This window comes from Panthera tigris, chromosome A3 (assembly GCF_018350195.1).
Source record: "Panthera tigris isolate Pti1 chromosome A3, P.tigris_Pti1_mat1.1, whole genome shotgun sequence".
Classification (NCBI taxonomy): Eukaryota; Metazoa; Chordata; class Mammalia; order Carnivora; family Felidae; genus Panthera; species Panthera tigris.
The window spans coordinates 11,018,125-11,040,330 of record NC_056662.1 but is presented as its reverse complement, the minus strand read 5'-3'; the positions used below and the strand labels follow the sequence as shown (position 1 = coordinate 11,040,330).

Below are 22,206 nucleotides of genomic sequence, written 5' to 3'. Positions count from 1 at the left end.
AGGAGAGAACGTCCGCAGCTCCCTGCACGGGAACGAAGTGGTGGCCGACCGTGGCCAGATGTTCCTATTTCAGAGAAAGGTGGCCGTCGAGAGTCTTACATGAACCTTCTGACGTCAAAAAGTCAGTAAGTCATTCTTGTAAGTGTTGAGCGCTGGGGGGAAACGTGCTGCAGCTGTGAGTTGTGCCCTGCATGCTCCCAGCTCTGGGTTTTAGGCTGATGGCCTGTACCCCACAGACGTCACCTCTCCAGGGGCTTCTGGCAGCAGGGAAGAGCGAGGAGGCATCCTCTTTGCCTCTTTGCACCAGCCCCTGCAGGGACCCTTCAGCCTTTTCGTAGTGGCGTGTCCGCTCTCGCTCCAACGATCACGGTTCTATTGAGCACGTATACGAAGGGCTTTCTGTGCCTTGTCACCGCTTCCCCATAACAAGCCTGGAGGTGGCTGTTGTTATTCCGGTTCGTGGGGAAGGGACCGGAGGTTCAGAGGGGTCTATTTACTTGCCCAGGGTCACGGAGCGTAAGTGGTAAAGCGAGGATCTAATCCAGCTTTGACCTTGTTCAGCGCGTCTCTCCCCTTGCTCTGTGCTCCTGCTAAGGGCGCAGACCTCAGCCTCAATGGTCATGGTTGCACACTGAAGGTCTTTAGGTCAAATGTGCCCTACCCACGGAGGGTCTTCGCCCCACTTGGGGTGTGCGTGTCTGTGTGCGTGTGTGTTCAGTTGGAATTAGTTGCCAGCCTTTTTTTTTTTTAAGTGTATTTATTTATGTTTTTGAGAGCGATAGAGAGCGAGTGGGGGAGGTACAGAGAGGGAGACAGAATCTGAAGCAGGATCTGCACTGGCAGCACGGAGCCCGGAATAGGGCTCGAACTCATGAACCTCGAAATCATGACCTGAGCTGAAACCAAGAGTCAGACGCTTAACCGACGGAGCCCCCCAGGCGCCCTGCAGTTGCCAGCATTTAAAAAACTAATTTCACATAAGGATCTGTACTTTTTTTCTCTTGAGAAAGCAGAGGTCTGGGCTCCTGGGAAGCGTTCCTGCCACACCACCGTCGTCGGCCGGAGTTGCCCACACTCAGCACCTGCCTCTGGGCGTTTGGTCTTCCAACCCAGGTGGAGCACATAGTAGGTGTTCAGTAAATATGAATCAGTGGGTGCTCGTAAGGCTTCCGTGGCCCCTGACGGCCTCCCCAGATTTCTCTGGAGGCCGTCTCCAGGCAGTGGAGAGCCCCGGGAAGAGTGTCCTGGCCTGCCCCTCTCCCCTGCAGCTCCCCTGCAGCTTGGGGCCGCCTCTGGGACTTTCAAGAAGGTAATGGAGATTGTGGGCGGAGCAGCCCTGCCCAGGCTGGCCTGTAGGAGTCAGCAGTGCCAGGCTCGGTGTCTCCTCCCCTCCCCCGCTCACCCTATGCACCACCCCCCAGCTCCCTCCCCACCCAGGCCTGTAGAGGGAGGGAGGCTCTGCCTGGCTGGGGCACCTCCCCCTCCCTCTGCCCAATCCCCCTGGAGGGGTGACTCCCGGAAGGAGGCAAGGCTTGGCTGGGGCTTTATCTGGCGGTGGAGGCCGAGCCAGGCACCAACACAAAGGAGGCAGAGGAGATTCCAAGGCTCCTTCTCCGGGGCCCCGAACTGGCTTCTTCTTCTCCTTCTGCCCTTCATCCCTTTCGGTAGAAACACAACATGAGCAGTTGGCAAATATTAACGCAACAGTGGAGGGCTGAGTGGCGCTTGGTCCCCAGCCCCCCTGCTCCCCCCCCCCCCCCACCACACCAAACTGGCCCTGTGAGTTACACACTGGCCTGTGTGCTGGGGAGGGACAGAGGGCTCTGAGCAGGCTGGTTTGCGAACCCGTTTTTTTTTTTGTTTTTTTTTTTAAGCATTGCATTCTTGTTGAGATTTTGAAGTTGACCAAGAAAGTTCCTTTCAACAAGAAGGGGCTTCTGTTTCGGGGGGACTGTTTGCTGAAGCCTATGTGGGAGCATTCCAACTTCTCCGTGGTCGGTGGGACACAGTCCCCCCTCCCCAGCAACACAGCCACCAACTTTGGCATCCACTCCCCGCATCCCTGTGACCGCAGCGTCCCCATCCATCGGCTGGTGGATGCTGTGCCCTTTGCATATGCTGGTCCCCTGCCTAGAATACCCTTCCTGTACCCTGCCTGATAATGTTTATTCATTGCTCAAGGCCATGTTGAATGTTACCACCTCTGGGAAGCTGCCTGAATGCCCCCAGGCAACGTTCCTCTGAACTTCCCTTGTCTGTTCTCCTGTTGGCACAGCACCTTGGGGTGCTGTGTTTTTTCGTGTTGTTTCCCCGAGACTGAGAGTTTCTCTTCCCCAAGACTGAGAGTTTCTCAGGGCTGGGGACTGTCTTGTCTTTGACTTAGTAGCAGCCCGAGCCCTCTGGGCTCTTCATTGGACCAGCAAAAGCTAGCACTTTACCTGCCCTGGCTGGGCTCACCTGTTCATACGTACTGTTACCGTTTCCCCTTGACAGATGAGGAAACTGAGGCTTAAGAAAGCTAGAACATCTCGACTTAGCCAGGGGCTGGTTCATTTGAATTCGACCCCATGTTCTTCGTGCTCCAAGGGTCAAAATCCAAACACTGGAATCAGGTTGCCCCAAGTGAGGCTCTGGGGCCGGGCAGAGACGGCCAACTGAGGAGGCAGGCACCCTCAACTCCAGCCAGGAACAGAGGCTCAGAGTGGCCTGACCTTGGTCTTTTTTTAAAAAGAGAGGTTGGGAGTAAAGACTTATGTGAAATCAATTGATTTTGGAAATAAATCTGAGACTCCAAAGAAATCTCAGGGGATCTATTGGCCCACAGGCCTCCACAAGCCTGGCCAGGGGTGGGGTCCGAGCCTGTTTACTGAAGGAGTCGGACTGTCCCCCTCCAGGTAACCCTTCATAGATTCTGCCTTCCCAGTTCCCATCCCCCCGCCCCCCCAGAGTGTAGGCCAAACTCCCGTGGTTCTTGGAGGGGGTAGTTGAGAGCATGGGTTCAGATCAGGGTTTCACAACCTTAGCACTACTGACACGTGGGGCCAGATCGTTCTTTGCAGCCGGACGGTCCTGTGCATCATACGATGGTATCTGGTCCCTGGTCTCTGCCCACCAGATGCCTCCAGTCAGGACCATCATCAAAGTCCAGAAATTACAAAAGTCCCTGGATGCAAAATTGCCCTGGGTTAGGAACCACTGGCCCAGATGAACGACCGTCCTCAGAACCGATGATCGTGTGTGGGACACATCATTGCCTTTGCCTTTGCGTGTCTCCTATAAATACGGACAATTCCCAAACGTTTAAAAACACATGAAAACATGGGTTCTAGAGCCCAAGAGCCCCGGGTTTGTGCCTTGATGGAGTTGCTTACTAGCCCCGTGGCCTTGGAACGGGGTCTCAACTTTCCCGCCTGTGAAATGGGGTAGCGGTGCTCGAACCCCGTGGAATCAGCGTGCGGGATTCCCTCCGCCCTTGGCAAACTCGTGTCAGGCACCGACTGTGACGTGAGCACTGACTTCTATCACTGGAGGTGGAGCCGGGTTTCCTGAGGACTTTCTGCACGGCGGGACCCGTGCTGGGTGCCCTGGACTGAACTCGGCACTCGTTTCCTCAGTTCCTGCTTGCCGTGGGCAGGCGGGCTGCCATCACTGGCCCGTGCTGGAGAAGGGCCGCTGGGGCGGGGAGAGGTGAGGTCGCTTGCCCGTGGTCAGGGAAGAGAGCAGCCCGGGGGGCCGCAGCTGTCTGGAGCGCGTTCGGGGCGGCCTGCTGCCCCCGGAGATCGGGATTCGTGTGCGGCACTCAGCAGCTGCTCTGAGCGTGGGCTGTGGGGATCCGTTTTGTAGAAACTTCCCTTGGAGCGGCCGAGGGTTCCGCCCGCACCCCCACGAGCTTGTGCGGAGCCGCTGCCCGTCCCACCAGCGGGAGTTGAATGGGGCAGCTCGCTCTGCCCCGGGGCCCCTGTCCCACCTGGGCCAGCCTCCCCCTGCTCGTGCCAGGACCACCCCCGGCCTGGCCGAGGTGGCGGCTCGGAGCAGGACTCCCGGGCACAGGTCTTGCCCGAGGACACGTCCCAGGTGAGGCTGGGCCATCGGGGGACACAGGCACCGGGGGCATCCGGGGTCCCCCCCTCTGAGTCCCCACCCCTTTCAACACACTGGGGGCCTTACTGGCTGCCACGTGGAGATGTCAGCCCGTCAGGCTCTGTGTCCATCTGGACCCCCCTCTCCGAATTGTTCATCTCTCTGCTTGCCTCTCTCCATGCGTCTCTGTGCCTCTGTCTCCTGCGTCTCTCCTCGGCTCGCACACAAGGCACAACGCCTCACCATGCCCCCTGCCCCCATTCCCTGTCACCTCTTCCCCCACCCAGGGGTCTCCCCAGGACCCCACCCTCCTCAGATGGAGAGAGGTGCGGAGCGGAGGGACCACGAGGTCTGAATCTGCTTCTGCGTCCGCTGGCTGGGCTGCACCGCGGACGTCCCCTGCCGTTCTTGGGGACATAAGCACACCCAGGGGGAGTCCTGCAGTGGCGCGTGGTGCGGGGGAGCCGTCGGTAATAACAGCTGTGAACTGAGCCCCACAGTCTCCCCAGAAAGTAGAGCTCCCAGGCAGGTGCTCTTAGCAGGTGGATCTGAGGGGGGCTGCGTGCCTCCGGCTCCGGCACGTGACCGGAAAGGAAAGAGAGGTCAGGGGAGTGGCGTGGCCGTGGCCGAGGCCCGGCTGGCAGAGGGCGGGCAGGTTCTGAGGGACGTGACGCGTGCAGGGCAGCCCTTCGTTAGCACAGGCACCTGTGTGACGCCCGCAGCCGGGGTTGGGGCTTCTGGAGGAAGCGTGACCCCTTTGATGCCTAAGGAGCCCGGGAGGCTCTTGAACTTGGCTCTGTTCACGGCCCGCTTTCTTCGAGGGAGAATAAAGCACGTCCCATTAAGCAGTAAATTCATCCAGGTGCCTGTTCTGGCTGATGCCATTGCACCTAGTGATGCGGCCAGACCTAAAGTCAAGGCCAAAGTTCCCGTTACTTGGAGAGTCCTAATAATTAACCTGGAGCCTCAGGCAGAGGGGTAATTCCGGCGTTCGAACGCGATGAGGAGCCGGAGCAGGGAGGGAGCTCGTTCCAGGCCGGACATCGTTGAGCACCGGAGGGGAGGTGCCCGCCGGGACCTGGGTTGGGGATCTTGGCGCTGTGGCCCTGGCACCAGCTCTTCTCGTCCTGTGTCTGGAAGCTTCTTAGCTGGTGTGGACCAGGCTCCAGAGGCCTCGGGCGATACCCCAAGGAGTGTGTGTGGGAGAGAGTGGGGGGAAAGGAGCGGCTCGGATGGCATCAGTCACTGGTTCGAGAGAAGTGGGAGACCACGCCGGGGGCTGCTGCTGGGGCTGGCTGCCAGAGCATTGGTGCCTGGTGTGGCCTCCTGCAACTTGTCACTGGCCAGCGGGCGTCCACTGAGTATTCTCTGAGCCAGCTGCCTCGGTCGATATAGGAGCCATGCCTTATAGTGGCTGGAGGATGTCCCGGCACTTACAATTTTTGAGGCTCCTTGTTATTAAAAATCAAGCAGTGCCCAGAATTGGCTCCCACAACTGTGATTTAGTTTAAACGTTCGTGTTTTGAAACTGAAATGCATTTAATGCTAAAAGTGCAAAGTTACGAAATTGTACACTTGGGCTCTTTGTAAGCTACTGACGGTGTTTAAAAAGAATTATGAATTCAGGGGGCCATAATAATAATGAAATTAGCCGGCATTCAGTGAGCACTTGGTATTTTCTAAGCACTTTGCAGTTCTATGGGCGTAACACCCCCTGAAGTAAGAAACTGTCGTTAGTCCTGTTCACCAGGTGAGAAAACTGAGGCACAGAGAGGTTAAGTAACTTGGCTAAGATCACACAGCTAGGGAGGGGGGACCACTGCTGTCTGAGAGATGTAGGAATGGGCAGCTTCCTGTGCTAGATGGAGGGACCTGCTTTCAGTGCTGGCACCTCCACGTGGGGCTTCGGAGGGCATGTCACAGTGCAGATCCAAAGCCCTTTGTGACCGCCCCCCCCCCACCTCCACTCACACCCTCACTCCCCAGGCAGCATGAGCCACTTTGGAGGAAATGGGCCCCTTAGATGGTAGGAAACCCTTTAGGCTTGGCCCATAGGTCCCCCGGAGGCCCCAGAAAGTGAACTCGGCCTCCACCCAAACTGTTTGTTTTCTCGAAAGCATGTTGGGGGGTGGCCAGCATGGTCAGCCTGCGAGGTATTCTCCCGGGCTTCTTTCCCTCATACCTTGGGCTCTTCCTCCTGAAGACAGCCCCGCCCATCCCCCCTCTGTGCTGAGGTCCACCCTGGCCTCTTCCTCCCCCACATTCCCTGTAAGTCCTCCTTGGCTGCACCAGGACCCCAGTCCCTGGGCCGGGCTTAACTCCTTTGATGCCAAATCTCTATGGGCCTCCCCTCCGTTCTTTTGGTCATCCATACATTCACGTATTTGTTCGTTCATCCAGCAAATACTTACCCACCGATACTTACCCACCGACCTGGATGAGCTGTTCGCTATTTTGTATCCTTGGAACCCATGGAGAACAGAAAATATTCCTGCCACCTGGCAGGTGACAGTCTAGTGTGCCCCGGGGGAGATGGAAAAGTGAAGAAGCACAGGGAGATGGGTGTCTGAGGGTAGGATGTGGTCAGGGAGGTGGCTGGTTCGCTGAAGGAGGTAGAAAGGGCGTGCGCAGGGGTCCTGGGCGGCTGTGGGAGCAGCGAGACCTGAGTGGGCAGGCAGCCTGTTGGAAGTCGGAGGTGAAGGGGGTGGATGGACCAGGTGTGGGGCCAGCGCTGGGACTCAGCTCTGGAGGGTTTGAGGCGGGATCTGGCCCGCGATGGTCCAGGGAGAGATGCTGTTGGCCTGGACCAGGGCGGGTCAGGGTGGAGCTGGGGAAACGGGGTCTATTCCTCGTGTGTGCACGGGGCAGGGTATTTAATTGAAATTTTTTGCAAAAATTGTAGATTTACACGCAGTTAAGCAATAATATGGGGGGGGGGGTGCCTGAGTGATGCAGTTGGTTAAGTGTCCAACATCGGCTCAGGTCGTGATCTCACAGTTCATGGGTTCGAGCCCTGCATCGGGCTCTGTGCTGACAGCTCAGAGCCTGGAGCCTGCTTCAGATTCCGTGTTTCCTTCTCTCTCTGCCCCTTCCTCTCTCGTTCTCAAAAATAAATAAGCATTAGAAAGGAAGGAAGGGCATCGCTTCTCAGCCTTTTGGCTAAGATCAAGTGTAAAAAGGAAGGGAGGGAGGGAGGAAGGAAGAATGAATGAATGAATGAATGAATGAATGAATGAATGAATACAGAGAAATGTCTTGGAAGCTTAGCCCCTTTTCCCCCAGTGGAAACATTTTGCAAAACTTTAGTATAATAATATCATGACCAGGTACTGACATTGATGCAATCAGCTGGTCTTAGGGCTCCCATTTTGCTTGTCCTCATTTGCAGGTGTTTTAGGTTCTAGACAGTTGTATAAATTCTACGCGTTTATATTAGTTAGCCTCCTGTCTCCACCACTAGGGTCCACACTGAACAGTTCCAATCTTGCCGGGATCTCACCCCTGCTCAATCCCCAGCAGCTACCACTCTGCCCTCCGTTTCTAAAATGTTGCTATTTCAAAAATGTTCTAGAAATGGAACCCTACACCATGTAACCTTTCAGGATTGGCTCTTCTCGCTCAGCATTATTCTCTGTAGATACATCCAAGTCGCTGCGTGACTCAAGAGTTTGTCTGGATGTGTTTGCAGGGCAGAGGCCTAGTTGGAGATGCTAGTGTGGGGTTCGGGGCTGGAGGTGTCCAGCATGGAGCCAGAAGCTGAACGAGATCACCCCAGGAGACAGAGGGGATCTAGGTCGATGACCGAGCGCGAGTCGATTAAGCATCTTAGTGTACCGGGCGCAGGGATGTGGCCAGCCCTTGGAGACAGATGATGTCCCTGCAGCTGGGGTGAGGCTGCCTCGGGGCTGGGTGTCTGCGGTGGGCGTGGAAGAAGCGGTTCACTCACCATCTCCTCCTTCCTCCCCTTTCTCTCTTTGCAGCCAGAGGGCTAGGCCCCTGTTGAGGGTTTAGACCAGGGTTTCCAGGGGTCCTGAATAAAATGGGAAAAGGGCAAAGCGCTGCCCCTAAGGTGAGATAGAGTCCCTTCAACAAAGAGTGACCTGACTCCCGAGATGGCCTCCGTCCTTTGGGAAGAATATGATTTCTTTGACAAAGGGATGGGGCTGGCAGGTGGGGGCCCGGAGCGGGGGTTTCTTGTGTATCTGGTGCAGCAGCCTGGCTTGGGTTTGGAGAGGTCCTGAATGCACGGAACAGCTCGTGCACTCCTGTCACCATCCCCTCCCCTCCGGGTCCTTGTCCCCAAAGTGTCCCCACCCCTGCCACCGCCTTTCGGGACATGCCTCCCTTTTCTCTCGGCCCCCGTGCTTCCCTCTCCTTTTCTGTCTTACTCCCTCACTCTGTCCGTCTTCATTCTCTCTGTTCTCCCTCTCTCCCCATTCACCACACGTTCCCCTCCTCCTTTCCATCTATTTCTGCTTTTTCTCAGTCCCCTCCCCCATCTTGTTTCCACATTTTCTCTTGCTCTTTCTCTCCCATTTGTGTGTGTCTGTCCCTCTTGTGTCTTTCCCTTTGTCTGCGTCTCCGACCCCGTCTCTCGTTACCTCCTGCTCTGTCCCATCCCTGCTGTCTTCATCTCGAGCTTTTCTTCTTTTTCTCACTCTCAAGTATTATTTTTCCAGACCCTGGAGATCATCCATTGCCACCCTCAGGGGGCCCAGTGGATAAAATGTCTTAATCAGACCAGGACAGCGCGGGAGGCGAGCTCCCGTAAAAGGGCTTCCCAGGGCGAGTGACAGGGTGACATCAGTGTGGTGGCCGCAGCCCGGGCCACCCGCTGGAGGGGTTGGCGGGCCCAGACCAGAGCTCTGAGAGCACCTGCGTCTGAGGAAAGGGTGGATTGAGAGGAGACTCCCAAGGCTGCCTGGATGTCTGGGATGGGGGAGAATGGGCACAGGTGACAGTCTGGGCCTTGCCTCTGAAGCAGATTCCTTCAGCTGTCGGGAGGCGACCGCTCAGCCCTGGGGAGTCTTTCTCCAGCCCGGGCAGGGGTGGGGGGCAGGCATGTAGGCGGCTTCTTAGCACCTGCTGGTTCTGGACACCTCCGAACGGCTTGTGTATCTGATGGAGAACAGCTGCCCACACTGGGGACCCTGACAAAATGGTCAGTTGAGGCTGTGTTTGCTTTCTGCTCCCCAGAGCTATAACCGGTGCTATTTTCAACATTCTTTTGTGGAGCCAGCCACCTTCAAGGCCAGGCAATGGTACCTCCCGGGGTTCTACTGCTAACCGGCATCAGAGTGAGAAATGTATAGCTCCCACATGACAGTAGCCAGCTGGGGAACCTTAGCCAGCTGTTGGTTCAGGCCACGGACACTCATCTGGAGGCGGACCACCCGCCAGTGGCTGGAATCCGGACACAACCGTGCCTCCTGTGGGTCGGTGGAGAATCTGTTTGACAAGGAGGTTGCTAAGCTGAGCAGACCCCTGGGAACAGGAAGCTGCTTTGACGCTCTGGGCCGGGGAAGGATCTTCCCTTCCTTGCTCTGTGCCAGGAGTGGGTCAGTCTTGGCTCCGGACAAATCCATTCGCTGATGTCCCCCCTCAAATCCACCATTGCTCCTGCTGTGCCCTTTGCCCCACGATGTCCTCTCAGCCAGGAGTGCTGGCCTCATGCTGCCCACGAAGCCATCCACGAGTGACTTGTTTTTTTTTTAGCATTTATTTATTTATCTATTTATATCCAAGTTAGTTAACATCTAGGGCAATAATGATTTCAGGAGTAGATTCCAGTGATTTCTCCCCTACATATAACACCCAGTGCTCATCCCAGCAAGCGGCCTTCTTAGTTCCCCTTCCCCATTTAGCCCATCCCCCCACTCGCAGCCCCCTCCAGCAACCCTCCGTTTGTTCTCTGTATTTAAGAGTCTCTTATGTTTGTCCCCCTCCTTGTTTTTCTTTTTGCTTCCCTTCCCTTATTTTCATCTATTTTGTATCTTAAGTGCCACATATGAGCGAAGTCATATATTTGTCTTTCTCTGAGTGACTAATTTCACTTAGCATAATACCCTCCAGTTCCATCCACGTAGTTGCAAATGGCAAGATTTCATTCTTTTTGATTGCCGAGTAATACTCCATGGTATATATAGACCACATCTTCTTTATCCATTCACCCATCGATGGACATTGGGGCTCTTTCCATACTTTGGCTATTGTGAATGGTGCTATTTTAAACACGGGGGTGCACGTGTCCCTTCGAAACAGCACACCTGTATCCCTTGGATAAATGCCTAGTAGGGCAATTGCTGAGTCGTAGGTAGTTCCATTTTCAATTTTTTGAGGAACCTCCAGACTGTTTTCCAGAGCGGCTGCACCAGTTTGCATTCCCACCAGCAGTGCAAAAGAGATCTCTTTCTCTGCATCCTCGCCAACATCTGTTGTTGCCTGAGTTGTTCATGTGAGCCATTCTGACAGGTGGGAGGTGGTATCTCATTGTGGTTTTGATCTGTATTTCCCTGATGATGAGTGATGTGGAGCATTTTTTCATGTGTCTCTTGGCCATCTGGATGTCTTTGGAGAAATGTCTATTCATGTCTTTCGCCCATTTCTTCACTGGATTATTTGTGTTTTGGGTGTCGAGTTTGATAAGTTCTTTAGAGGTTTTGGATACTAACCCTTTATCTGATATGTCCTCTGCAAATATCTTCCATGAGTGACCTTTCTGAGGCATGGAGACAACCGACCCTGGGAGCCCAGAGATCCTACAACATCTGCAGGCCCCGTTGTCACAGCTTATTAAGAATTTCAGGCCAGCGATAGAGCATCAGAGCAAGTGCGGGCCTGTGTGTCTATGTGGATGGCACGCCCACGAGGTGGGCCCTGTCTGTCCCCTACAAGTGTCACGCCTTGAGTGAGGTCCTAAGCCTGCTGAGTCTCAGTTTCCACATCTGTGTAGCGGGATTTACAGTTACAGCCTCTGCACAGGATTGTCGTGAGCAGTAATTCAGATAACATAAGGGTCAGTGGCTGTTATTATGACTGGTGATGTTGATATTATTATTTAGTAGCTCTTATCTGTGCTATTCCCTCAGTGCTTTGCATATGCTGCCACGGATGTGCTTTATTATATTTATTTATTTATTTATTTAAACATTTTTAATGTTCATTTATTTTTGAGAGAGCGTGCATGCCTGTGAGCAGGGGAGGGGCAGAAGGAGAGGGAGACACAGAATGTGAGTGGGGGAGGGGCAGAGATTGGGACACAGAATCCGAAGCCGGCTCCGGGCTCCGAGCGGTCAGCAGAGAGCCCGACGCGGGGCTCAAACTCACGAACCTTGAGATCACGACCCGAGTCGAAGTCGGATGCTCAACTGGCTGAGCCACCCAGGAGCCCCTAGCTTTCCATTTTTTTAAACAAGAAGCTTGAAATCCATCTTTTAAAGAGAAGAGGCATTTCATTCAAAAACTTGGGAACACAACCAGACCAAAGGAGCAAGAGACAGCACAGTGGAGGCCAAGTGGGACGCACCTGTGGGTCTGGGTTGGGCCCATTGGTGACCTTAGTGGCAGGGCCTGAAGACAGCAGTGAGGAGTCTCACTTTATTCTCACCATCACAAGGTACCTACTGGAGGATCAAGTTTCTTTTTTTTTTTTAATGTATTCTTTATTTTTAAATTTTTATTTGTTTATTTTGAGAGAGAAAGAGGGCACAAGCTGGGGAGGGGCAGGGAGAGAGGGAGAATCCCCAGCAGCACGGAGCCCGACGTGGGTCTCGATGTCAGGAACCGTGAGATCATGACCTGAGCCAAAATCGAGGGTCAGATGCTTCACCGACTGAGCCAGCCAGGCTCCCCGGATCGGATTTGTTTCTTAAGACAATCCCTCAGGCTGCCGTGCGGAGAATGGGTTAAGGGCCAGAGCGGCCCCTGAGAGGTGGCACAGACAGGACACCGGTGGTGATGGGGAGAGGGGTTTGGGAGGAATTAGCAGAAGCGATTGAGGACCCGTGGGATGTGGGCGTCCAGTCTGGGCAGTGGGTGGGCCCCACAGTGAGTCTCGCGACCGCTGAAAGCCTCGGTTTCCTCCTCCGTGCAAGGGCCTTCCGACACCCGCGCGGAGCAGGTGCTCAGTTAACAACACGCGTCGTGTGAGTAGATGGTCATCGGACGGTTCTGTCAGTGGCTGTGTGATGGTGAGCGGCGAAGGCCAAGTGACTCGGTGTCGGAACAGGACGACTCTGATGCCGACCGTGGAGGGGGAACCGGGGCTCCAGGAAGAGGGGCTCCGAGGGTGGAGCGGCCGGGGGGAGGAGGGGCCAAGCAGGCGACAGCGGAGCCCTGGCCCCGGGGACACAGAGGTCAGACTCTGGCTCGGGGGCTGGGCACCCCCGCCTCCCGCCCCGCTCGGTCTAGTTCTGGAGGAGGCCGTGACACGACTCCTCCCGCCGTGCCCTGTCTCCCCTCCCAGACTCTGCCAGTTTCCATGTTGACGCTTTTCCTCCAGCTAAAAGCAGAATCCACGGGGGAGCCACGAACCTTCTAGAGCCGCTGCCCAGGGTCAGCATCACCTATAGCGAGATCTCACCAGCCGGTCCCTGCTGCGAGGGTCCTTCTGGGCGGGGGCTGCGCGCCGCGGGAGCCTCCGGCCCTGTTCCTCTGCCGTCAGAGCCTCAGCAGCCCCCTCCTGCCACCGGCCGCTCTGGGTCACTGGGCTGGCAGGGGTTGGGGCTGGTGGCCCAGCTGGGTGGGAGGGCTCTGCCAGTCCAGCGCTGCAGACGGGATTGGACACGCAGGGGCTGCTTGCAGAGAAGTGGGTGGAGCTCTGCTCACAGCTGTCAGAGCCTTCTGGAAGACTGGGGGCCCTGGAGCAAACGCGGAACATTGCAGGCAGAGTAGCCAGGCGTGGCCTGACGTACAGAAGGCCCCAGGCCGGGACGGAGGAGGGAGGCTGGGACCAAGGGGGACGGTCCTGTGGGCTGGCTGTGGCAGGGGGCAGTGCCCACAGCCCAGGGGAGCCCGCTCTGATTCCCAGCTTGGCCTTTCACCGTCTGTGTGACCCTGGATGTGGGACCTACCTTCTCTCCAAGCCTGCTCTTTGCTCCACAGGACGGGCACCGTCGCAGTGCCGGCCTCAAGGGCTTCCGCGAGCTCCCGGGGAGACGGTGGGAAGGGCAGCGGCCGCTGGCGGTCCCCAGCCCGTGGGGCCCAGAGCAAGGGACTGGAAGTGACACCTTCTCCATCCAGGTCCTCGACAGCCCTGTGTCTCAGTGATGTGCCGTGAGCTTGGAGCCCCTGCCGGCTCAGATGCCCCCCAGGGCTCGGCAGGTCCCGCGGACCAGTGAGTCAGGCCGGGTGGGGGCGGTGGCGAACCGGACAGCACATGCCCTGTCTGCAGGGGCCAGCTCACGGCACCCCACAGGAATGCGCGCTCAGAGTGGCCAGATCGCTCCCTTCAAGAGAAATAGGAACTCAGTATTTATTTGAAACATCCCAGCTCTTCCCTGTTGGCAGCTAACTCGTTTTCAAATTCGCACGAGCCAAACCGGCCGTGTCTGCGGGCCAGATGCGAAGCAAAGGCCACCAGTTTGCGATCTCCGAGTACGTTGAAGCCGGGGGCGTGGGGGTGGTTCCTGAAGTTGCTAAGGTTGGGAAGCAGGTGATAAAGGGACCTCCTGAGTCCTGCACTCAGAGCTCTCATCCCCCAGCCCCACTCAGTCCCGGGACTTTCTGTTGTCCTGGCTCCGTGCCGGGGCTGGGGGGTCCTGGATTCAAATCCGTCTCTGCCAGTTCCCAGCTGAATATTTGGGCATGTACCTCTCTGGCCCTCAGTTTCCTCTTCTGCAAAATGGAATTAGGGATACCTGCCTCTGTCGGCAGCTGCGAGAACAGACAGGCTGTGAATCCATAGGGCCCATCATGGGCTGGGTGCCCAGAAAGTGCTCAACACCAGGTCGCTGTGGTTGTGGAGAGGCCGGGGGCTTGGTCTGTGCAGATAGGGCTGTTTCTTCTGTCCGTTGCTTCTCCCCAGCCCCCAAATACGTTCTATAATTTTAGAATTAGAGACAGGTTTCTGTGATAACACAGAGAGTTCCCATGTACCCCTCACCCGGTTTCCCTCATTGTTAATATCTTATTTTACTGTGGTGCAGTCACAGTCAGGGGACCGACGTCAATGGATTGCTTGCTAATAAGTAAGCTGCACGGTTTATTCAGATTCTGCTAGTTTTTCTCTGGTGTCCTTTTCTGTCCCAGGATGGCATCCAAGACACAAACCGTACTCTATTTAGTCACCTTGCCTCCTCAGCTGCCTCTGGTCTATGACACCTTCTCCGACTTTCCTTGTTTTTGATGACCTTGACGGTTTTGAGGAATATGGGTTAAGTATTTTGCACAATATCCCTCTGTTAGGGCTGATGTGATGTTTTTCTTGTGGTTCGATTGGGCTTACGGGTTTGGGGAGGAAGACCACAGAGGTGAGGTAACTTCGCGTCACATCCAGGGCACATGCTGTCCACAAGATGTATCGCTGATGGTGTTGACCTTGACCCCCCGACTGAGTGGTGTCTGCCAGGTTTTGCCTGAGCAGTTACTTTTCCTCCTTTTCATATTCTGCTCTTTGAAAGCAAATGGCTGAGTGCAGCCCCATCAAGGGGAGGGCCAGCTAAGCCCGAGCTCCCGGAGGGGGGCAGTACATGTAGAAGCCAATGGGAAATCTTTGATGTCATTTGGAATTGGTTTGAGATTCGTATCTCTCCTCTATCTGTTTGTCTTTATGTCTAGCAGTTTTCACTTTTTTTTTTTTTTTTTTTTTTTTTTTGAGATCACTGTATTTCATTGCCTAAACAACTTGGGTTGAGTCTTGTTCTCACCCATTTAACTATCCGCTTGGCCTTGAGTGACTCACTGTCAAAGGGGGTGATGATGAGAATAAGGCAGCCTATGTCAGGCTGCGTTCAGAAGCCTGACCAAAGTGGTTTAACCAAATAGGGTTTGTGTTTTGTGACACAAAACACATGACTAGTGGTCTTCATGTGACAAGAAGTCCTGAGTGGCCAGTGGAGCTGATGGGGCTTCTCAGGGAGGCTACTGGGGACCCAGGCTTTTCCTGGATGCTGGTCTGCCATTCTTAGCATGTGTCTCTTATCCTCATGGTCCCAAGGTGGCTGCAGCACCTCCACCATCACTGCTGTGCTCCAAACAGGACTCCGTGAAATTGATAGCATTATCCCCACTTTACAGAGAGGAAAGTGAGGCTCAAAAGGAGAAAGCCCTACTTAAAGAGGCTGTGAGGGTCACAGACAATGAGTGTAGCCTGGGCACAGTAGGTGTAATGATTGTTTTCTCAGCGGGAGGTACCTCTCCCAAGGCCCTCAAGCTGGGAGGGCCTGGTGACCTGGGGGGAGGAGTGTGGGCCTCTGGGCAGCTGAGCTCCTGTGCAAGGTCAACCTGGGGCCTCAGCCCCCCAGGGGTCGACCAGGCTCTGGGGCTGACCCTGTGTTCCTCAGAAGCCAGCCCCTGAGTGGGATGCCATGTGGCCTGCTGCTTCTGGTGGGGTGGGGGGTAGGGGTGCGGGGATGCTGGGTGGGGCAGGACAGGCTGGAGGTGCAGTGATGGCCCAAGAACAGCCAACCAAATAGCACAGAGTTCTGGGACAGTGGGCAAGGTGGGCCTGTCCCTGAGTCCTACAGCCCGTGTGGTGACTCAGTGCCCATTGAATGGGAGCTACAGGGAAGGGTTTGTTGTCCTGATCTATTGATTCAGGGGCAAACCATGACTGGGGGTCCAAATCTGGCCTGCCTCCATTTTTGTAAATAAAGTTTTATTGGCACACAACCATGCTGTTAGTTTACATATTATCTGTGGCTGCTGTTGTGCTACAAGGGCGGAGTTGAGTAGTTGCCATAGCGACCATGTGGCTTGCAAAGCCCAAAGTATTTTCTGTCTGGCCCTTCACAGAACAAGTTTGCAGACCCTGGCCTGAACAGAAAGCAGACCAGGATTAGGAATGTGCATTTAGGGCTTCCCAAGAGGGAGATACAAGGCGGGCCAGGACTTCCAAGGGGCTGTGGGGATTTCTGGAAACAAGTGGGCTGGTGGTAGAGGACGAGCTAAGGCCCTGGGGTGGGTGAGCTTAGCTTTAGAAGACAGTGATCTGCCCTGAACCCAGTGCTGCGGCAGCCATTTGGCAGGGGGGTGGGGGGGGGTGGGCTTATCAGAAAAGAAGCTTTCCAGGGTGGCCATCTTTGGGGTTTCTGCCGGAAGCAGCAGGATATAGAAATGGTGAAGTGGCCACGAGCGATCTGGGGCCCCAGGAGAGTGTACCCCCTGTTCCGCAGCTCAGCCACCCAGAGCCACGAGGAGCTGTGGGCCCAGTGCTGCCAGATCATCTGATTTTCCGAGAGAAGCTGGCAGTCTGGTTTTCATGAGAAATCTCCTGATTTGTTACATGTTTGCAATTAATTCCTTTTTTTTTTTTTTTTAAATCATGAAGCAGACCAAGCGCATATCCGTCTGGTGTGTGGGCTCCGGGTTTGAGAACTCCGGTGTCCAGGGTGCAAGTGAGGATTCTGGAATGTGGGTAGACTGGGGAGAGCAGGCCAGGCCCAGCGCCTTAAGCCAGCAGGCTGGAGCTCTGAGCTCCCGCTGGGGGCAGCGGGGGACCAGGGAGGGAGACTCAGAGGGGGCGGGGCAGAGTCTTGGAGCTGCGGTGTCAGATTTCCGCATCTCCCAACCGATCCCAGGCTGGTGGAACGTTCCTGCTGGCGGGCTGGGAGCTGGGGAGCCAGGAGGTGGACACTCCTCTTTGCTCACCTGGAAGCCCCCGGAGGGGAATCTCATTACCAGCTGTAGAGGGAGGGGTGGGAGGTGGAGGTCTCTGAGGTCCCCTCCGAGGACTGAGATTCTCAAGGGTTTGGGTTTGCTGCTCTGTCCCCAAAGACTTGGGTCCTGTCTGATGATGGGCAAAGGCTGGGCTTAGAGCTAGACAGGCCTGGTTGGACTCCAGCTCCCTGGTCCCCTGGCTCCTGCCACTTCTGGGACATGGGGATGACCCCGGTTTTGCAGGTTGCCATGGGAATCCGGGGGAGAATGGGTGTGAGGGGCTGGGCTTCTGTGGCGTCCTGACATGGCTGTGATTGGGGGCCTGGCCTCCAGGATGTGGTCTCTTCTTCCTGGCAGCAGCTGGGGCGTCTGGCTGGTTTTAGCCTCACACTCCAGCCCTTACCTGCTGATTCAAGCCGCTGGCTCCCCTGGGGGTTCCTGGTTTCAGGACACCTGGTTGCAAGTGACAACAACCCAGGTCATCTTGGCTTAAGCGAAAAAGAGGCTTCCGCGGCCCATGGACGGGAAATGTCCCAGGGAAACTGTAGCCTCAGGCAGTAACAGATTCAGGTGCCCGAATGATACCGTCAGGACCTTGTCTCAGCTCTGCTTCCCCTGGTGGCTTCAATCCCAGGCAGGTCCTGCGCTGTGGTGGCAGCGGTGGCCCTCAGGCTCACAGGCATCCACTCCGGAACTTGGGGGCCGGGAAGCAGAGACAGCATCCCTGTCTCAGCAGTGAAGGTCCCAAGGCTGACGGCCGCCGGCCACAGGCTCAGCCCTCCACCAGTCACGCCTGGGGTGGGTCAGGCCTCCACCCAGCCCCCACTGGAGCCGTAGGGTGGGCACGGGCACAAGTGACCGGCAAGAAGATCGAGACTGGGCGGTGGAGATTAGAGGGCCCGTGCCCGTTCCATGCCTCCCCTACTCTCCAAGAGTTGTGCCCTGAGCCACACGGGGCCCCCTGGGCTCATCATAGGCCGTCCCTGTGACTTCAGGCTCAGTTCTCCAACCAGCTATGAGTCACCGTCCCACACTTGCCCACGTGCTCCAAGATGTTGGCAGGGGTTTGGTCCAGGGCTGCTGGGAGGCTCTTATGATGACTTCTCCTTGATCCTGTCTTAATTATATTGATTTTCTCCCTTTTTTGGAAGTCTCTCTCCTCGAAGGAGGAGACAGAAGCCCCATCTCTCACAGGGATGCCTTACCCATTCAGAAACACCCCCCCCCCTTGAATGGTAGGACTATTTCAAAAAGAATAGGGGGTCAGGATGAGGCCACATGACTGGGTCAGGGCACTGGCTCCAGCTCGGCCACTGACCCCTCATGGGTCCCTTCCCTTGCCTGCGACCAGGGGGTCAGGAGAAGGGACCTATCTCTTCATGATCACAAAATGCTCTTTGGCCCCCATGTGTCAGGTGAGGGAGCGGGTCTTTGAGCTGTCATTGTTCGCCCATTTTCTAGATACTACGATGGCCGGCACTCAGGAGAAATGGGGTGAAGAGATTCTAAGCCTCTGGGCTACCCCCAGACTGCATCCCCCAGGCTGCGAGACGTATCTTGGGGTTCGTTTCCCAGTTGTGCTCTGGTCACAGAGCTATCAGAGGACTTGCTTCCCATTCAGGGGGGCAGGGGACGTCCCAGGAAGGAGCTAGAGAAAGGAGGCAGGGGATAGGCCTGGGCCCCAAGTACCCCCAAGTAGGCTGAGCCAAGAATGGCGGACCCGGGGCTGCCGGGCAGAATGTTCTGTTGCCCTTCTGTGAGGCTGGCCCTTGGCCAAGGTGCACTGCGTATCCTGGTTTTCCAGGTATGGTGGCGCAGGGAGGGAGGTAGTCCTTACACCCCGAGCACATTCCATCTTATTGGAAATACTTTGATGGTTTCCTTCTGCAGAGAAAGAGGGTTCGGTGTGGGGGGACGTTCAGGGCTTTGGGGCTTCGACATGAGAGTCTGTCCACTTCTGCCCTAAGCCTGACTGCTCACCTTTAGGGGACACTGGCCACAGCCCCCCTCCCCGGTCCCCCCTTTCCCCTCATTTCTGCTCTTTCTAAGACACATACCGAACTCCACACACACATTCCCGGTTAGTGACTTAAATGGCTCCCTGGTCTCTTGGGATGAAGTTCTTGGCATGGCTTCCAAGAGCCCATGCGGTCTGGCCTTGGTTTATAGCCTCATCGCTGTCCATGCCCCGACCTGGCCCCATTCCAGACTGAGCCCCCGGAGTCCCCAGGTCTGCCCCCCACCTCCTGCCACGGCGTGTGACATGCTCTTGTCTCAGCCTGGAGGCCCCATCCTGGAAGCAGGGAGTTTCAAGCCTCTGGAAACCTCCCCGACCCCCCAGGAGGAGTTGGGCCACCTCTGGGTTCTACAGGTGCCCGTGCCGTCCCACCATCAGCCATCACGCGGCGGTGGTGTTCCGTGGGTTCCTTTGTCTCTCCCGCCAGTGAGCCCGGGATGTGGGCAGAAGGGGCCTGGCTGGTGCGGGTGCTCGGGACGTGGTGATGGAGTCGGGAGGACGCCTGGAGCACATGGGACCCCCTTGATCCTTGGTGTCCCCGCCTCCACGATGGGGATGGCGGTCAGGGCGTCACTGTGGGGAACAAGTGTGCGGGGAGGCCGAGTGTGCACCAGCGTGGTGCGGGGCACACGCGGGCGTCGGGCTTCGGGAGAGCTGTGGCTGGCGGGGAGCCAGAGCCCCCACCCGCTGCCCCCGCCCCTGCACCTGCAGACCCACCCGAGCCGGGTCTCAGCTTGGGGTCCAGGAGACCGGACGGTCCAGGGAAGTGTGGGGGGAAACCGGGAGAGTGGTGAGAGGGACCCCCGCTCCTCCCTCTGCGCCCCCGAGCCCCACGCACCTGCCCGTCTGCCAGCGGAGCCCGGCCCCCCTCCTCCTGAGGGCTCAGAGGCCTCGTCATAGAATCAGCCCCAGCTCTGCAGGAGAGTCCTCTGGGGGCTTGGAAATACCCCCGTGCTAGGCCACGCCCCCAAACCAGTGTCATCAGACTCAGGGTGGGGGGGCCCCAGGCAGAAGTTCTCCCGGGGGGTTCCAGCCACGTGGGGGGGTGCGGCCACGTTGGAGAAGCGCTGTTTGACCCGGTCCTCGGTGAAACTGGGGTTTCACCCTGAGAACGGGTCTCACCAACCAGAGCTCGGGGAGGGCTGCTGGACGGAAAATCTCTTCTCCCCTCCCTTCTCAACAAAAATCCACACCAGAAATAAGCGAGCACTTCTTAAAATGGTTTAGTTTTGTTTTTTTTTTAAAGTAACACATTCATATGGCAGCAGCTTGAGGCGGCACAGATGGGGACCCGGTGCAGGAATGCGCAGCCTGCCCCCCAGTCGCCCAGCAGCAGGCCCTGGGCTGGGCTGGGCTGGGGCGGGTGGGAAGGGGGGGGGTGCACCGAGCTCCTGTGCACACACGTGTGGAGGGACCCCCGCCTCGCACCAGGGACACCTGCTTTCTCGGTCACTCTCCGTCACGACCTGGCCCTGCCTGTCCGCGTCCGTGGGGGCCGGCGTTGGCTCTCACGGGCAGTGCCCCCCAAGCATCCCGCGGGCCACGTCCCCTGCAGGATGCGTCCGGTCCCACAACCGGACTTCTCCGGTCACAGAACAAGAGCGCTGAAATGGCTCACGGGTCACCCCGCTTTCTGTCGTTCCAGAAGCCGTCCACGCCGGCACCCCTGCCCTTCGAGCTGCCCGCGCTGTACCGGACGGAGGACTACTTCCCCGGGGACGCGGGGGACGCGCCCAGGACCCCCAGTCGCCGCCGCCACAGGCGCGTGTGAGCTCTGCCGTCGGGTCGTCGGAAAGCGACAGTGCGTGCGTGCAGCGGCTCGGGTTTTCTGGTCTTCTTGCTGTGCATTTGTGTTTTTCAGTTTCCTCTCTCGCTTCATGTGAAACGGCGGGGTTCGGAGAAGCATCTGGAGCCCCCACGCATGCCGCGCTGAGCCGGCCGGCGGTTCCCACCCGGGTCGGGTCTGCCTGGTGTCCTGGGACACGGGGCGCGCGGGTCTCGGGAGCTTCGGGGCTCTGGGACCGGGGACTCGATCTCCCTGTCGGTCTGTGCCCGGCTTTGCGTGGGCATCATGGGGTGGGGTGGGGGGGGCGCTCCTGCACCAGGGTGCGTGGCTCCAGGTCTGTCTGTGGTGGGTAGTTTGGCTGCCAAGCCCCGTGCCCACGGGCCTGTGAATCATCTCAATAAAGGTGTCAAGAGCTCATGTGTGGTCTGGGTGCAAATGTCCTCTGGAAGGGAGCACCTGCCCCCTAGGCCAGCCTGCCCCTCCCACTCTGCTCCTCAGGGAGCCCTGCCTGAGGGGAGGGGGCGGCGGTGGTCATCAGAGTCCCAGTAAGAGTGGAGAGGTCACGGGGCGCCTGGGTGGCTCAGTCGGCTGAGCGTCCGACTTCGGCTCAGGTCATGATCTGGCAGTTCGTGGGTTCGGGCCCCGAGCCGGGCTCTGTGCTGACGGCTCAGAGCCTGGATGGAGCCTGCTTCGGATTCTGTCTCCCTCTCTCTCTGCCTCTCTCTCTCTCTCTCAAAAATAAAAAAACATTAAAAAAAATTTTTTTAAAAAGAAAAGAATGGAGAGGTCATGGGGTGCCTGGGTGGCTCAGTCGGTGAAGCGTGGGACTCTTGATTTCGGCTCAGGTCATGATCTCACTATTGGGAGTTCAAGCCCTGCACAGGGCTCTGTGCTGAGGATGGGAGCCTGCTTGGGGATTCTCTGTCTCCCTTTCTCTCTGCTCCTACCCCACTTGCTCTCTGTCTCTCTTTCTCAAAATAAATAAACTTAAAAAACAATTTTTTTTTAATTAAAAAAAAAATGGGTGGGGCTCCTGGGTGGCTCAGTCGGTTAAGCATCGGAATCTTGGTTTCAGCTCAGGTCATGATCTCAGGTTCGTGAGACTGAGCCCCACGTCGGGCTCTTTGCTGATCGAGGAGTCTGCTTGGGATTCTGTCTCTCCCTCTCTCTGCCTATCCCCTGCTCGTGCTTGCTTTCTCTCTCTCTCCTAAAATAAATAAAGAAAAAAAAAGAATGCAAGAGGTCAATAGGATTTCCAGGGATCTTCAAAGGTAGATTTCATGCGATTGAATTTCCTGCTCTTGTCCTGAAATTCCCGATTTCTCAGTTTGGTGATGGATAATTCTGGTTTTTCTGGAATTCCTCCCAGGGCCAAGAAGACACACTCGCCCAGCTGAACGGCAGACCCGCACTAGAATTTCAAGGAAACCTAACCTAACGAATCAGGAGACAGAGCAGTAGAAAAGCAAGGGGAGTGCTGCATCTTGACAATTTTAGGGCAATTTCT

General features: G+C 56.6%; 1 protein-coding gene across 3 annotated transcripts in view; it reads left to right on the top strand.

Moving 5' to 3' along the window:
* BCAS4 (breast carcinoma amplified sequence 4) overlaps positions 1-21,259 on the top strand; it is a 60,505-nt gene extending 39,246 nt beyond the window's left edge. For 2 of the 3 annotated variants that reach the window (XM_042980160.1, XM_042980159.1), the window contains exon 6: positions 20,559-20,638. In XM_042980160.1, coding sequence (XP_042836094.1) covers position 20,559 — 1 coding nt within the window. In that variant the 3' untranslated portion in view covers positions 20,560-20,638. Of the gene's footprint in view, positions 1-20,558 lie in introns of all 3 variants that reach the window. The other variant, XM_042980158.1, reaches the window with a different exon arrangement.
* Positions 21,260-22,206: the final 947 nt, after the last annotated feature.